This window comes from Lingula anatina, chromosome 1, assembly GCF_051362555.1.
Source record: "Lingula anatina isolate TDL-2025a chromosome 1, LinAna3.0, whole genome shotgun sequence".
In the NCBI taxonomy this organism is placed as follows: domain Eukaryota; kingdom Metazoa; phylum Brachiopoda; class Lingulata; order Lingulida; family Lingulidae; genus Lingula; species Lingula anatina.
The window spans coordinates 45,544,810-45,559,346 of NC_141767.1; the positions used below are offsets into that span (position 1 = coordinate 45,544,810).

The 14,537-nt window shown below is 37.5% G+C and overlaps 3 protein-coding genes and 1 long non-coding RNA gene across 5 annotated transcripts; 1 reads left to right on the forward strand and 3 right to left on the reverse strand.

The window, feature by feature from the left end:
* Window positions 1-539: 539 nt before the first annotated feature.
* LOC106158722 (uncharacterized) lies at window positions 540-5,528 on the reverse strand. 2 transcript variants are annotated; one of them, XM_086997918.1, is made up of 10 exons: window positions 5,378-5,528; window positions 4,969-5,095; window positions 4,439-4,565; window positions 4,044-4,120; window positions 3,223-3,411; window positions 2,780-2,947; window positions 2,339-2,436; window positions 1,701-1,821; window positions 1,211-1,399; window positions 540-708 (listed from the first exon to the last, which is right to left on the reverse strand). In XM_086997918.1, the coding sequence occupies exons 2-10, from the start codon at window positions 5,074-5,076 to the stop codon at window positions 679-681; spliced, it is 1,107 nt and encodes a 368-aa protein (XP_086854044.1). In that variant the 5' UTR covers window positions 5,077-5,095; window positions 5,378-5,528; the 3' UTR covers window positions 540-678. The 2 variants fall into 2 exon arrangements, with proteins under 2 accessions (XP_086854044.1, XP_086854039.1); XM_086997913.1 differs by having other exon boundaries at window positions 2,756-2,947.
* A 130-nt stretch (window positions 5,529-5,658) lies between these two features.
* LOC106158721 (uncharacterized) lies at window positions 5,659-9,320 on the reverse strand. Its single transcript, XM_013534802.2, has 9 exons — window positions 9,216-9,320; window positions 8,768-8,893; window positions 8,395-8,557; window positions 7,938-8,044; window positions 7,533-7,668; window positions 7,233-7,310; window positions 6,747-6,948; window positions 6,277-6,383; window positions 5,659-6,020 (listed from the first exon to the last, which is right to left on the reverse strand). The coding sequence occupies exons 1-9, from the start codon at window positions 9,278-9,280 to the stop codon at window positions 5,823-5,825; spliced, it is 1,182 nt and encodes a 393-aa protein (XP_013390256.2). The 5' UTR covers window positions 9,281-9,320; the 3' UTR covers window positions 5,659-5,822.
* A 359-nt stretch (window positions 9,321-9,679) lies between these two features.
* LOC147764391 (uncharacterized) lies at window positions 9,680-10,992 on the forward strand. Its single transcript, XR_015331512.1, has 3 exons — window positions 9,680-9,788; window positions 10,004-10,165; window positions 10,615-10,992. It is a non-coding gene; the product is annotated as an uncharacterized LOC147764391 (long non-coding RNA).
* Window positions 10,993-11,197: 205 nt separating this feature from the next.
* LOC106158720 (uncharacterized) lies at window positions 11,198-13,608 on the reverse strand. Its single transcript, XM_013534801.2, has 2 exons — window positions 13,133-13,608; window positions 11,198-12,869 (listed from the first exon to the last, which is right to left on the reverse strand). Exon 2 carries the CDS (start codon window positions 12,819-12,821, stop codon window positions 11,346-11,348), a length of 1,476 nt encoding a protein of 491 aa, XP_013390255.2. The 5' UTR covers window positions 12,822-12,869; window positions 13,133-13,608; the 3' UTR covers window positions 11,198-11,345.
* Between the last annotated feature and the right edge of the window lie 929 nt (window positions 13,609-14,537).

Genomic DNA, 14,537 nt, shown 5'->3' on the forward strand with positions numbered 1-14,537 from the left:
AGTTTACCTGAATTATGATTTTCTTTTAAAACACCAAAACATAAACATAAAAAGTTAATTTATTCAGCTAAGAACGTAGCTTCTCTTGAAGGGCAAGGTCATGGTCACAAGCACACTCTCTAGGGAGTGATTTTTTAAAATTATGTTGATGCTGAAATAGCCGGAGCGATCTTATCCATTCCGGGAAGTCTTATTACATGATACTCAGGCGATCGTTGTTAATTTTTGTTTGCCATTAAAGATATGTAACTTAAGATCAACTGATCACTTAAAGTAATTCTTAAAGTAATTGAAAGATACACTGTAAGTATTACAATTTAAAGCAATTCTGACATTCCGTTTACTTTCGTTAGGGACAATATACATGTAGGTCGACATACATTTATGTATGTTATAGTAGTCCATACATATTCATACATATTGATCAGACCATACTTGTAAATATGGCTATAAATAAAAGAAACAAAAAAAAAAAAATTGAAAAAATATTAGAAAGGCGTGAATTAAAATAAAGACCACTTCAACAGAGAGGGCAGAAATATATTAAATATGGACACGCATCATTTTATTGGCAAAATAAACCTTATAAAAACAGAATGTCAAATACAATTTTTTTCAATGGAATGATAATATTCACTTTTTTGTGTGCTCATCATGTGGACTGAGGTTGGCTTCTCTTTATTTCCCAACAATAACATTTCCAGTTTCCTGTAAAGTAACATGACGCAACATTTCATAAGGTATGATACATTTGTAGTCATTGCACATGAATTTTGGAAAAAAAAATACCAGTAGCCTACATACTCTTACATGGTCCGGTATGTGTACAAACACGCGCAGGCACGAACGCGCGCGAGCACACACGCGCGCACCCACACACGCACACACACAAGGAAAAAACTGAGAAACAGTATTAGTTATACAAAAATATAATTCAACTGTTAAAAAATGTACCTACTGTGCGCACGTGCGCATGATCAATACAATGTACCGTACGTCTCGGTGTAACAGATGCAATAGTGGTAGGCCTACTGATAGGAAGTTAAAAACGTGCACATGTAGGCCTATTGGTGCAGGTATAGTCAACTGCAATACATTGATGGTCTAAGATAAATCAGTCTACAAAATGCCAATATATTATAAAACCCAAACGGGCATATTTTTCCGAAGGAAAGAGAAAGTGGATGATAGAGGAAAATGAACTACTCACAATTCTACTTCTGATGCTATTCCATTGTCGCATGTAGGTTCCGGGAATGCCAAACCCGCCTGCGTTATACGCATTATAGGCCGGATCGAACTGAGCTCTCCGACCGGATTGCTGCGACAGATCCATTTTCGCTATGACATCATAGAAAACCTCTAAAATGTCATTCACTTTCTTGTCAAATGCAGCTATCTGAAATCATTCCATAATAATGTTTAGGTTTGCCAGAAACGGTGAAAATGTTTCATTAAAAACGCTTTTTCTTAATGCAGTAGGGCCTATCTACTAAATTTGCACATACAGAACATCATGTACGTAAAAGGCATTACTCTCTACCAGGGCCTAAGACTGATTTTTCACTGAGTATTCACATATACTTGACTATGGTTAATTCATGGCAATATTTTCTTCTGCCCAACGAGTATTTCGGTATGCATTTAATTTCATCACCTAGTTGGCCTCTAGCTTTGAGTGATAAGGCACTGCTCCTCACCTCTTGCTCTTGCGCGGCAGTTACGGAAGGCAGTCGGGACAACCAGTCTCTCATAGCTGCACTGGCCCCGCGGAGATCATCAAATCGCAGTTCTATGGAGTCCAGCTCGCTCCGTAGAGACCTGCAAGTTAAAATAGGTATTTTATAATAAAATAGGTACACAGCATTTATATAAATCTAAACAGAGAAATATGTCAGATCTTCCGACATCTCTGTGACTGCGGGGATTCAGTTAGAATGTTAATTTATTCAAAACAGTATCCTAAAAGCAGAATTATTTGCACTCCAATATTTTGTTTCATAAAACACCTTCACGGTATGAGGCTATAGGTGTTATTGTTTCTATCTGAGGTATGCAGTTAGCCCCCTCCCCCTTTTCTACGGTACAAAGTACTTGAGATTGTGCTTGAGATGTCCCATCTGTATATATCAAACACAAAAGAACAAAACTGAATAATAACGGCAAAGTCAATCTCTATTTTCCACATCTGAAGTACTTTGTACCGTAGAAAAGGGGGAAGGGGGCTAACTGCATAACTCAGATAGAAACTGCTGGACTGCAGGCATTGTTTTACTTTTTCATGAATGGTTTTCTTTCAATGGTTTCAATTTTAACTACATATTCAAAAGTCACCTACCCGTCAACGAGGTAGTCTATATATTTCGAACTGAGCGAGTGAAGAGGTACAAGTTCGGCACGAACAGGCACACCTTTTCCATTATTAACCTTCTTTACCTATTAAAACAATTCAACATTATTCACAAAGTACATATATTGTGGGTTTTTGTCAAATCGTTCGGTCGAATAAGTAATGTAATGTCTCATCAATAATAAATCCCCAAGGTTCTAATTGCCCGAAAGATCGAAAATAATACTCTAACACGCATAAAGAAAACAAGAGTAATATTGTAGCAAAGTATTCACAAATCTGATTGATAATAATATAAAACCATTTGGCCAAGAACCGATTGCGATTTGCTCCTATCTCAGATCTATACTAAATTTGTCTTTTTATAGGAGTTCAAGAGTGATTCTGGTAGTAAGCTATAACTACCTTTAGCTCAACAATCCATCTTACCATGTCTGGGAATCTCTCGACAAGTTTTCCGAAAGAGTCCATGTCGGTGGGAACGATATCTACGGGAACATTTGCAAAGTATTTGATATCGAGTGTGGTTTTGTCTTTCATTTCCTTCACTGTTCTGCCAAAGTCACCTTCGACGTCAAGACCAAACGGTCCGTAAATCTTGTGGTGATAGGAAGAAGACATTAAATGTCAGTTGTTTAGGTTTGATCCAAGTTTAAGCAATTCATTAGCAACCACAATAATTTATTCATGTAAAACAAATCTGAAACTGTCGCTATGCCTCGTTCAGTATACTGCAACTTAATGTTCAAAACATTCAAATGGGATTTAGTTCAGGGAGCATTATCGCTTCAAAAGGACTAATACTTAATAATAAACAGCCAGTCTCATTTAAACATGTTCACAAAAGAAAATGATTGTTTGACTTCACTTACCGGGATCCCAACACTTAAAGCAGCTTTGATTTTCTGGTATTCTTGGGTCGTTTCAGCAGTGAAGATAAGGGATGCCACCAACTCCCCACCGTACGTTATACTTCTTACGTAGTGCGACCCCAGGGACTGGGGGCCCTTAAGTGTCCATCCTCGTACAGGACGCAGTGACGATGGGATGGTCTCGGTGACCTGCGAATCGTGAAAAATTAGGATAGAATTTCCTCAATAAACACAGTTCGTATGAGCCATGCGGCTTATGTCATGTACCAGTACTTCTTCGCAGCATTGTCTCATCGAAGATGTGTTTACTGGTATTGTCCACATTCCACTTGTCACCAACAGGGATTTCGTACTGCAAAATTGATAATGACGATAATTATGGTGATGACTACGCGAGCCAGTTACTTAAAGTAACTTATAGTAACTGGCTCGCGCTGCCAGTAATTACGCCGCGGGATATTCAGGCAGTGACCGTGATCATAAGACATACCGCGAATAGAAAATAGAATTTAGAAAATAGACATTGCATGTGAATGAAGCCTTTGTTTTAAGATTTAAGATCTTCGGCCCAAAGCCACTGAGTTCCGGCAGTGAAACAGTTATATAAAGCTCACCTGTACATGTTGAGTGACTGATAGTCACCTCCAATAATCATTTTGCATAGGCTACTTCATGACAGGCACATTCCCTTCTCTGGTACTCAATGTGTTTCCCCACACAGCGTTTTTTTTGACTTAATTTGTTAACGACATATATGAATTGGAAGCATAAGCACTGCAAGATATTTACAATGTACCGGTATGGGTCTATGACTTTCTTACCGTTTCAAAGTTGACCTTAGTAAGAACTTCAATTCTCTTTGACCTGGATTGCTCGTCTTTCAGATATTCTCCAGATCCTGAAATTGTTTAAAATAAATTGTCAAACAAATTGGAATAAATAGTAGAATTGCAGAGTGAGATGGACAAGCTAAAGAGATCAAGCTGATTTAATCGCAAATTTCTGGCCCTATGATAAAGGCTTATGAGAGGGTACCACGTTTGTGTAAGCATACATGTACAACACACCAAACTCTCGATGAACGAGACACCCGTCTTTATCTGTCATAGGGTCGACATGAATGGAGAACAAAATGATAGTGGCTTACTCAGATTGTGGGAAGAATTAAGTGCTTGGGTCAAATACAGAAAGAGCATAGTATAATGTATACATGTACCCTTAATACTGAGCATTCCGCTCTTTATTTTCAGTGACAATTCCCCGCCGACATTTAAGAAATCTCTTGCTTGCCGACTAGTTTCTACCATCTTATGAGAACTGGTTGTGCGCTGTTTGTTTATAATCTGCAAAATGGAAAAGATGCAGTTTTATTTTCCAACACGCACAGATACATGTAGTAACTAATATGAAGATAAAAAATGGCAAGCATGCTAAAAAATTCTGTTTGAAAAAAAGTATAATTTAAGGCGAAAAAAAGTGATGGTTTACCATAGAACAATGTAAATTATGATCAAATATTAAAATTGTTTCATGATGGTACATTATCACAACTGAACAGTTGTTAGTCCCAGGTCACGAAATAACGAAGGAAAAGTCCCTCCCATTATTAATAACCCCTGCACTAATAGAATAATAGAAAACACTGGCACCATGCATGTATATAACTAGGTATTATAATGTTTCAGTATGTTCATTTCAACATAAAATCATAACTTTTGTATTTTATTTATGTATTTATATGCTCACAGTTGGTTGGAATCCCGCTGGAAAGATATCTGTGCCGACTTTGTCTGAAGTGATGTTAAACGTTCTTCCCAGTAACATTGGGATAACGTAGGGTAAAATGATGTTCATGGTGATGTCCTCAGCTAATCTAAATATGAATGCACCATGTGTAGGTAGTCTTAGAGATCAAATAAAATGTCAATATCGAGTCTGATTTTTTAGGAATTCTTTGGGTGAATTTAAAGCAATTTGTTGACTAGTCTTACTAGTACTCATAACATCACATCGCTACTTACGTTATCTGGGCCAATTCTAAACTATATCAAAGAACATGTACTTTAAACATACGCGTCTCTCAGCTCACTTAAAAGCGTTTTCTGCTTTGAAAAACTTAACCTTGGACAAATAGGTTCATGTGCTAAAAACGTACCTTCGAACCTGCTCGCAAAATGTCAACCGTGTCCACTATTTATTACTAGCGCGTGAAGTACGTCATGTCATATTAAAGAGACATGTGCATCTTTTCTCAGCACACATATTGTCACCCTTGGTCACAAAGGTGTATTGCAGGGTTCACTGTGATCTATATTAGCGTATGCGATTATATAAGACACGTGACACAATATTGCTGGTGAAATAGGCTATTAAGATGAGACCGTTTATCAAATATTGTCCTTACGAGTAAGGACGAAAAAGAAACCCAACACAGTGTTGACATTTACACATCTAAGTCACAGTTTATTGCCTTACGTATACAAAATAATACCGGTGAACGTGATATTTTACTAAAGTCAATTTTTCTCTTATAGATTGTCGCTCAGTTTCAGTTAAACTAAAGTAACAAATGTGCGTCCTTGCCAAGCTGCCAAAGTTTTTTACGATGCCAAAATCTGTGCCAGCTTTCTTGTGTAATAGAACGGAGCTCTAAGATTCCCGTAGTAACTCCCAAGTGATTTGGTCTGGGAGAGAGTCAGCTGGGTAAATCTGTTAAGGGCGTTGGTCATTTGTGTCCTTATTCTGGTCAGCTCAAGCTCCAGTGAGTTCAGAGCACCTAGGCGGCTGGGCGGCTGTACCTGTAAATAAAAATATCCAACTAAACTTGGCAAAATAAATATAAGGCGTGCTAGACCACGTACATGGAATGCATAATAGCATGCTCTTGATCTAAGCAAGTCTTATACTGCATGGCTATATATTCGCCATGTAGTAACTGTTTAGTATTTTCAAAATGTCCATTCCTTCCTAGTAAGATTACTTTAAAATTAAAAACACTAAGAGTCTAACACCTTATTACAACCTTTTAGATTTTGATTTGATGTGTTGAAATACCTTCTGCAGCTCTCTTTGGACTTGGTTCAGAACTGTTTCAACCTCATTCTTTTGGTCTGTCAGTCTTTTCATTCTGTGGGTGAAGACCGCGTTCATATACTTAAGATCTAGATAGATGCCAAAACTAAAGATTACTCACTGTCAGGAAAATTAATTAGAATTAAACACAATGCACGATATTGCCAGGCAATGCAATGACAACTGTTGCAGTATTTAATGGGATGAGGGCTTGTTTCTTTCAATATATAACTTGTCTTGTCGTAACGGGATTTAGTAGAGAGCTACGTGCATTATTTAGGTTACCAATGTGACAGTGTTGCTGCACACGTTTATTGTGCTCTTTTCGAGAATTTATTTCATGTGGCCAAACAGTCAATGTCAGCAAATTTTTAAATCAGTGAGAAGCGATGGGTGCTATTAGTTGTTAAATACACGCGAAATTGACAAAGAAAACGTAACAGTTTGAGTACCTGTCGACTCGGTATCAAACGGGGTGAGCAGATATCCTGTGTGAAGACGCTCGTCACTCACGCTGATTTTCTTCAAGTCGGTGCCCACCTTGGCCATTTCTGCCTCTAGCTGCCTCACTCTCACTAGAGCTCTGTCATAGCCAGCTAGATCACAGCAGTATGACTCCTTGACACTGTTGCCAATAGATGAAATACGACGAATCTAAAACAAATAGATACGAAGACTGATAAGGTTTAAAAAAAAGACTTAAAAGTCTTGATGGTATTCAATTTCATGTATAAATACACTTGTAACTGCATGTCTAAAACAACTGATACTTATTAATACTCTGAAACGTTGTTTACTTTAGATTATGTGTAATGTTATTTCTTATCATTTTATTAGATTTGCACTAGATTCTATAAAGGGTATTTGTATTTTTCACCTTTATGTGCTAGTATATATTCAGGCCCCTCTACGCAAATATAAACTATGAAAATACTTGCATCAACACTTGCTGATCCTTTAAAATTAGTCTTCACCCATTCCATTTTTGTAGTTATGGTGAAGAACAGAAGTTTAATCTGTAATTGAAAAAAAACACAAACTTAATGATTACAGTGAAAATTATGTAGGAACCAAAAGAAAGGAATATTCTATATCATCTAACATTTAACTTCGGTGCGTTTCAAATTTCTTTCATCCTAGTATAGTAATTTCGATTCTCTAAATACTTAACACGTAGGAAAGAGAATTATACCCTAAAAGGACTACTTTAGCAACGAAAAGGGACCTAAGTCACTTACTTTGATAGTAATTTCTACTTTCTTTTTCACTTCTTCAGAATTGAAGTTCAACTGTACGATCAAAGAGTCCTCGCCCCCGACCAAAATGTCACTGACATAGTATTTGGTTTGGTATCTACTTAAAGATCCAATATTGCTGCAATAGTTGAAAAATAATTTAGATTACTCAACAGTATTTCGTATATAATTTTTCTTGAATGACCACGATGTTCAATATAAGATTATGGGAAACGGGGATAATTGTATAATGGTGCATACTGGTACAGTTTGCCAATACCAGATTCTGCATCTTTAGATTAGAAAAAAAAGAGAAAAATTTATCTTATTCTTAAAATCAATAGAGATGTCATATATCAATTTTCCTAAAAACCCAAAGTGTCAAAAAATCGTTAGTGTTTAAAACACCTGCTGGGTCGTGGATGACCTAATGTCCAAAACCCGCGCTGTGCTGTCACGTGGCCCATCATGGTAATACTGTTGGATTTGGCATTCAATGTCTCCGTGTAACGTGCCTATGGTAAAAGAAAAAAGGTATTCTATAAAGTTTTCTATCAGTACTTTTATTTATATACATGTTGAATATGTTGAAATAACTTACATCGAGGATGGATTTCTGTGATTGGACAGATTGGAAACTTAAGATTTTTTCTGCTGCTATACTGTGCTTGGTTAATGCTCCACGGAGAGCGAAACAAGAGGAAATCCTCATGATATAAACAAATTTCATCGGGCATGTAATAGAAACAGCCGCTTGGAAATCTGAGGGAAATCTGGGATATACCTTTTGTTATGTCTAATATATAACGGTTCGTCAAATGAAAATACAATTAATAGATAGGGATTGCAAAGTCAGGTAACATACCGAAACGGAAGCTCCGATGAGTCCCATAAATGAGACACCGACGCCGCCCATAACGGTCATCTCCCTAAAGATATCTTCCACCGAATTGGCTTGCTTGTACGTGATCCTGGTTACGGGGTATTCATAATACTTTGGTGTTCCCCTGTACGGCGTCTTCACCGGACTAGAACAGCAGCACATGCACATGTTTATTGGTTCATAATTTTTGTATTTAATGCCACGATGTACTATTCTACAAGGGATATTTATGTTAAATGTGAAATAAAATATAAATCTAATTTTGATCAAAATGTATCATTTTTGACATTTTTTTAAAATCTATTAATCCCCTCTGCTTTAACTGCCGATATACACTTGATCGGTGACATTTTACCATGACACTTCTCGACCGTTGATGGTCCGCGTCGGACACTCTCCAAGCGCCAGGTGCCGCTTGTACTTGTCAACATAGTCAATGGCTGGTAACTCTAAGACTCGCCCATTACTAAATACTGGTGGGCTAAAAATAAATATTCACATATTTAATTAATTTGGGTACGATATGTAGCTCAGTTCAGCACCTTTTTGATAAACAAAAATACGCAATATTTTTTTCTAGACAAGATGCATAAAGCGTCTTAATACTGCGGATAATTACACGAAACAGGGCATGGTGTCTGTGCACCGATTCTGACGTGAGTAAGTCCTATCTAGAGAATGTTCCATATTATTTCTTTAAAGTATAAAACATTATATTGTTCAACACCATGCAAAAGACGGTTGGTTAAAACTTTGGTAATTTTAAATCGAACATCCTATTATCGAAAAAATAGCTTACTTACATTTCTTGAAAAAGTATAGTCAGTAAAACTAATACCAGGTGATTTACCACCATCTTGTCAAACATTTCTGGCCTATTTATGTTAATACCTTATAACATTGTGAATCTTAACACCTGCTCTTACCATGTTATGTAAACAAAGTTTAAACTTTGATAAATACATATTAAACTCCATGTGAAACAAACTACATTATCATAATCTCTTTTGACATGAAACATATACGTGCATACATGTATACCATGTTTATGAATATAAATCTGTGATGCAAAAATACATTCTGTTGACCTGCAGGGTGAATTGTATTATTATCTGATATGAATTATTTAAATATTGTAGAGTCTCAACAAATGAATAAATAAATAAATAAAAAGGCAGGATCAACTGATTAAACCATTGTGATTCAACTCACACATAACGTCATGTTCAGTCGTATAAATTTTCCCGCCACATAGCAAAATAAAAAAAAACGAATATGTGCGTTTAACTGTACTATGGATAGATTGGTGTGTAGTCGCTGCTTCCAGTGTTTTCCTTTTGTGCAGGTAGTTTTATGCCAAAACAATCGCGTCCCAGGTGAGTTAAGCCATTTTAAAAGATAAATATCTAAATCTGTCCTGTATTTTTCCGAAGTTGATTAGAGTATAGTTATTTTTATTCCATTATCTACTACTGTTTTGTCCCTTATGAAGTTAGAGCGCAACTATATTCCTTCTCAAAAAGAGCACAAATGCATTTCACAGTGTTTTAATTCTAAGTAGCCAAAACCAAACCCTTTCCCTTCCCTGCAGGTGGAATTCTTTTATGCAGATCATGTCATAAATTGCTACATCAAGATGGATTTCAAGATTCATGCCAAAACATGCCTTCAGCTGAAAAAATACGACATCTTTGCTACTGGTGCTATGGTCCAGAAGCAAAGGTAGCCTGTCCATTGTGTGGAACAAATGATGGTAATCTTTAGAATATTCCTTTCCTGCTATTATCTTACTGTCTATTGGGTTGGCCATCCTATTTTAAGCAAAATATCACTTGGCTAACCTAGAAAAGGGTCTTTTAGAAGTTTTTCATTTTTGTATGAAATTCAGATAATTAAATCATATTTTCAAATAAACTTAGAATGTACTGTTAGACTAGATCTAAATAAATCACTGTACTACAGGCTGTCGAATTTTTTTTGTCAATTATCAGTTATAACGATGACGTCAGTTTGCGTTAATTTCTTTTGCGATCACTTCCCGGCAGTGACGTCACAATTTGCCGAGAAATCACACGCTGCAACAGATGAGGATTATAGAAAACAGATTTCTTCATAACCACTGATGAATGAAAATGTTTATATTAACATTATTACCATGAATATTTTAGCTGAACTTCATGTTGTTTTCTTTAATTGTTCAAGGCACGCCTGCTTTATTCTGCCTGCCTTGCAGCGAGGAAGTTCACCAGAATCACAAGTCACTTCACTTGGAGCACCTCGTCTCCTTAGTATAGAACATTTGTGTCCAATCTTAAACTACAGGATGAAAAGCATGAAAAGAAGTGACATACATCTTGAAAAAGAGCGAAGACCGACTGTGATTTGCTGAAGGTTCTTTTCTATCAGACACGAAATTAACCCATATGAAATTTAAACAAATGCAAATGTTACAAGTGTACAGCTAGGCTTCGTATAATAGTTTAACCCGGAGTACATGTAACTTCATGAACATGTGATATTTTGAATAAATAAATATTTATTTTAAATTCATACTGTTGAAATAAGATTAATGTTCCAACTGAACAATTACTGTGCTTTAAACCGATCTTTATGGTGAGAGAAGTTAAAGTAACTTTTTACCAAGATTTAAAAGACAATTTTGTACCAAAAAGAAAGGTAAAGAAATCCTTTTACTCAGTACGATTCTTGATAGTACTCAGCAGTGCTACTAATTGCATTTTGTTAATTATAAATTGTGGTACTGAATGAAGAAATACGCAAACCCTATTATTTCAAAATTTAATAAACAATTAAAATGAATAAAAAGTCGGTATGAACAAAATCTTCTTGGAAATCAAAGTCCAACGTTAATGTAATAGGGGCCTACATGGCTAATGAAAGTATGTGAACAGCTTAATAAAACCTGTAGAGATTTATATCGTGGCATTCATGTCTGATTTTCTTGGACTTAAACCTAGTAAAGTACCGGAGTCACTCTCCGTTGCGGAGGGAATAACAATCTCGGCGTATTTAATGCATGTTTTTCGTGGTGATTCTTTCGGCTCGGCTGGTATCCTTGCCTGATTGTCCTTTGATAGTCTTAATTTCACAGCACCATCTTCTTTAGCAAAACACGGAACCAGTGATGGTTTCGGTTTCCTGGAATTTTTTGTTTCCGTCTCAGATATCTGTTTGCCTGAAACTCTTGGTAATCCCATTTCTTTGCGAGGATTCAGTACAGACGGACGATTCAATTGGAAAAAGGCATTGTTGGTCTCCAGGGGATCATGTATAGTATCCAAACTGAAATGATCTCTCACATTACCGAGAAATATCTTATGTACTTTATTGCTAGTTATCTCCTTAGGTGTGTGGCTTTCTAGGTAGTCCATTAACGGACGACCAGTTAGGAATGAATTTTCGATCAGTCGTCTTTGGTGCCCGTCGGTACTCATGAGAGACTGCTGGTATATGGAAATGTCATCTGCGATGTGTTTGCAAATGCTGCAGTCTTTTTCCGAGTAATATCTCAAAATGTCGTCGGTTCTTAGCATGTATTCTTGCACTACGTTAGCGTTGTTCTGGTCGCCCTGGCTGTGGATTTGATCGCTGCCGCTTCTACTCGGTTGAAGACGGGGCGGGACACTTGGTGTCTCGGGATCCTCCGTGTTAGGAGGACTACCCGGTGGTAAACTATCGTTTCTTTGTTCGCCGTCCATGCCGCCCGGTACTTCACCGGGAAAGCTGTGATACGATTGATTATGCAGAGCGAGTGGGGTCTCCGTAACGTACTGGAACTGCATGGAGTTTTCTGGTGAAACGAATAGTTTCTTTACAACACGGGAAGCCGATCTTGGGACTTTTCTGGCGGGGAATCTTTCAGGGGTACTCTCCGGTTCTGGCTCATACGATTCCGGAATGTCTACCACTTTGTCCGAAAATCTAGGATCGTGGCGAATTTTGTAATACAAGTTCCGACTGTCTGTGGTATATTCCCTGGTAGGAATAAATGGGTCATGGGATTTGTTGGCGGCACAATTTTCAAGAAGATTAGGTGCACTCTTCGCTCTTGTATGAGGCCGGGAGGGTATAACACTTGGGTGTTCGTTGATGAATGTTTTGGCTGAATTTACCCTCCCCTGTACCTTCATATGGTGAAGGTATGCTGACCGCCGACATGGAAATGCCGGATGTGCCTTTTTGAACAGACGTTCCTTGTCGCCGTGGACGAGGCTTTGATTAATGAGTGTAGATTCTCGGTCTTCTGAATCTGACAGCGACCGATTCGTTGCCTGTGGTTCCAATAAAAAATCACCTTTTTTCTCTCTGGGTTTTGGTTGTTCTTTCCGCTCAAGGCTGAGCTGGTATCTTGGTGGCATTGACCTCCAAAGTGTCCACGGCGCCGACATGGTAACTTCTGTTCAAAATCGTCCTGTCTGTACGTACAATTATTAGTTCTGAAAATTATGACACAACCGCTCAGCAAACTTCAGTTTTCATCATTATAGGTAAACTTGAAAATAATAATAGGCGAAACACAATCAATTAAACTTTTTTTGTCATCGTGTCGGATTGATTTACAAACGCAACCAAAAAATGACCCTTCGCCTCCAGCTGATTGACATTGGAATGTGATACACGCACAGTAAGAAACAAGCAAAGTTAATCTTTTTCTTATGATAGTTAAGAACACGAAGTTACAAGTTCTCAAAATACCCACCTTCTACCAAGAAAGTGTGATTAATTCCAGAAGCAGTATCGGATTAACTATATAAAACGTGTCATGTAGCAGCTCCTATGTTTTAACTTGTCACCGCTGCACCGTGTTAACATCCCCAGTTCTGTAACGTGTCTCACTGAAGTATTTGCTTGGCAGTAAATCAAGCAGAAGACGCCAACACTCCCTTTCAAATCTTCGCACATTAATGTTTATCCGGGGCCACTAATGGCCAGACATATCTTTTATACTCCAAGCCAGTATTGAGTCGACACTGAGCGTGCAACCGCTTATTGTATACAATGGTCACCGAACCAACGACGCAGACTAAATAACACAAGCAGCGTATTAGAGGACGGTTTGTTCAATTTCGACGGTGCTTTAAGAGGCATATTTGTTTTTAAAGGGAACCTCGGTTTCTGCGTAGCAACAATCAACACTCCGGTGGCCAGTGAATAGACCCAATGCTGCTTCCAGCGGTAATAAATGAAAATTAAATGATCGATAATATTTGAGCAGTGCGAAATGTTTATAACATCACTTGAATTGACGTGTTTAAAGAGTCAGCCTAGGGCGCTGATATTGCGCTGTAAGAGGTGGTGAAATAAACTTAGTTAGTCGCACCAATTTACCTTAATTCATGAATGTGAAAAATTGAAATGCAATTGAGACTTAATACACGTAGCCATGGTGATATATCGACAGCAACAGTTCAGGATTCCCATGAAAGCGAGCTGTAATTAAAAATTATAAGAAAACAGAATTGGGTTATCATAAGTCTTAATTTATTAAACCGAACAAACATGTCGTACATGTATAATTTATGTCAATCTGTTTACAAGATACACATTTTCTTCGTTAAAGCTTTCTATTGGGCAATTGGAAAAAAAACGAAACGAAGAGAAGGCGGAAATTGAAGTGAAATCATCATCTCACCTAACACAACGGATATATTTCACGTAGTCTAAAATTGAAGGGAACAGTTTAAGAAAAGAATCAAAAGGAGTAGTCCAATAATTCACGGTGGTCTAAGTTCTAAAAGCATACATGTAGTTATAGTTCTATTTTTCAAAGACATCTGCTATCTTTCAGCCAGGCTTCATTGAAGGAGGAAAACTCTTTTTCGTTGAACGGCTTTCAAAGAAATCAATGATAAATCAATATTTTTCAGTCTAGACAGCTCGCTGGTGTGCAAAGACCACTCTGGTGGCGTTACCTACAGCGAGCCGCCGTACTGAAGTCTAACGAATAATATTTCTCGAGTGTACAACTTGTCACGGGGCAGAAACAAAGAACATATTCCAGTATGTGAACTACACAAAAATTCGTTTCCGTTCTTCCAAAAGAACTCTGGCCCAACACGGCCCTTCTCTATGCCAAGGTTGTGTGACAACGATATTTGCCGCGT

What these genes read in the sequence shown, in the direction of transcription:
- LOC106158722 (XM_086997913.1), bottom strand. Translation starts at nt 5,076, where the DNA reads ATGAACATCATTTTACCCTACGTTATCCCAATGTTACTGGGAAGAACG. An exon ending in CAGCGGGATTCCAACCAACT is followed by an intron (nt 4,566 to 4,968) that starts GTGAGCATATAA and finishes TCCATTTTGCAG; the next exon opens with ATTATAAACAAACAGCGCAC. An exon ending in ATAGACTACCTCGTTGACGG is followed by an intron (nt 1,822 to 2,338) that starts GTAGGTGACTTT and finishes TTTAACTTGCAG; the next exon opens with GTCTCTACGGAGCGAGCTGG.
- LOC106158721 (XM_013534802.2), bottom strand. Translation starts at nt 9,280, where the DNA reads ATGTTTGACAAGATGGTGGTAAATCACCTGGTATTAGTTTTACTGACT. An exon ending in ACTATACTTTTTCAAGAAAT is followed by an intron (nt 8,894 to 9,215) that starts GTAAGTAAGCTA and finishes ATTTATTTTTAG; the next exon opens with CCCACCAGTATTTAGTAATG. An exon ending in TCCAAAGAGAGCTGCAGAAG is followed by an intron (nt 6,021 to 6,276) that starts GTATTTCAACAC and finishes TTTTATTTACAG; the next exon opens with GTACAGCCGCCCAGCCGCCT.
- LOC106158720 (XM_013534801.2), bottom strand. Translation starts at nt 12,821, where the DNA reads ATGTCGGCGCCGTGGACACTTTGGAGGTCAATGCCACCAAGATACCAG.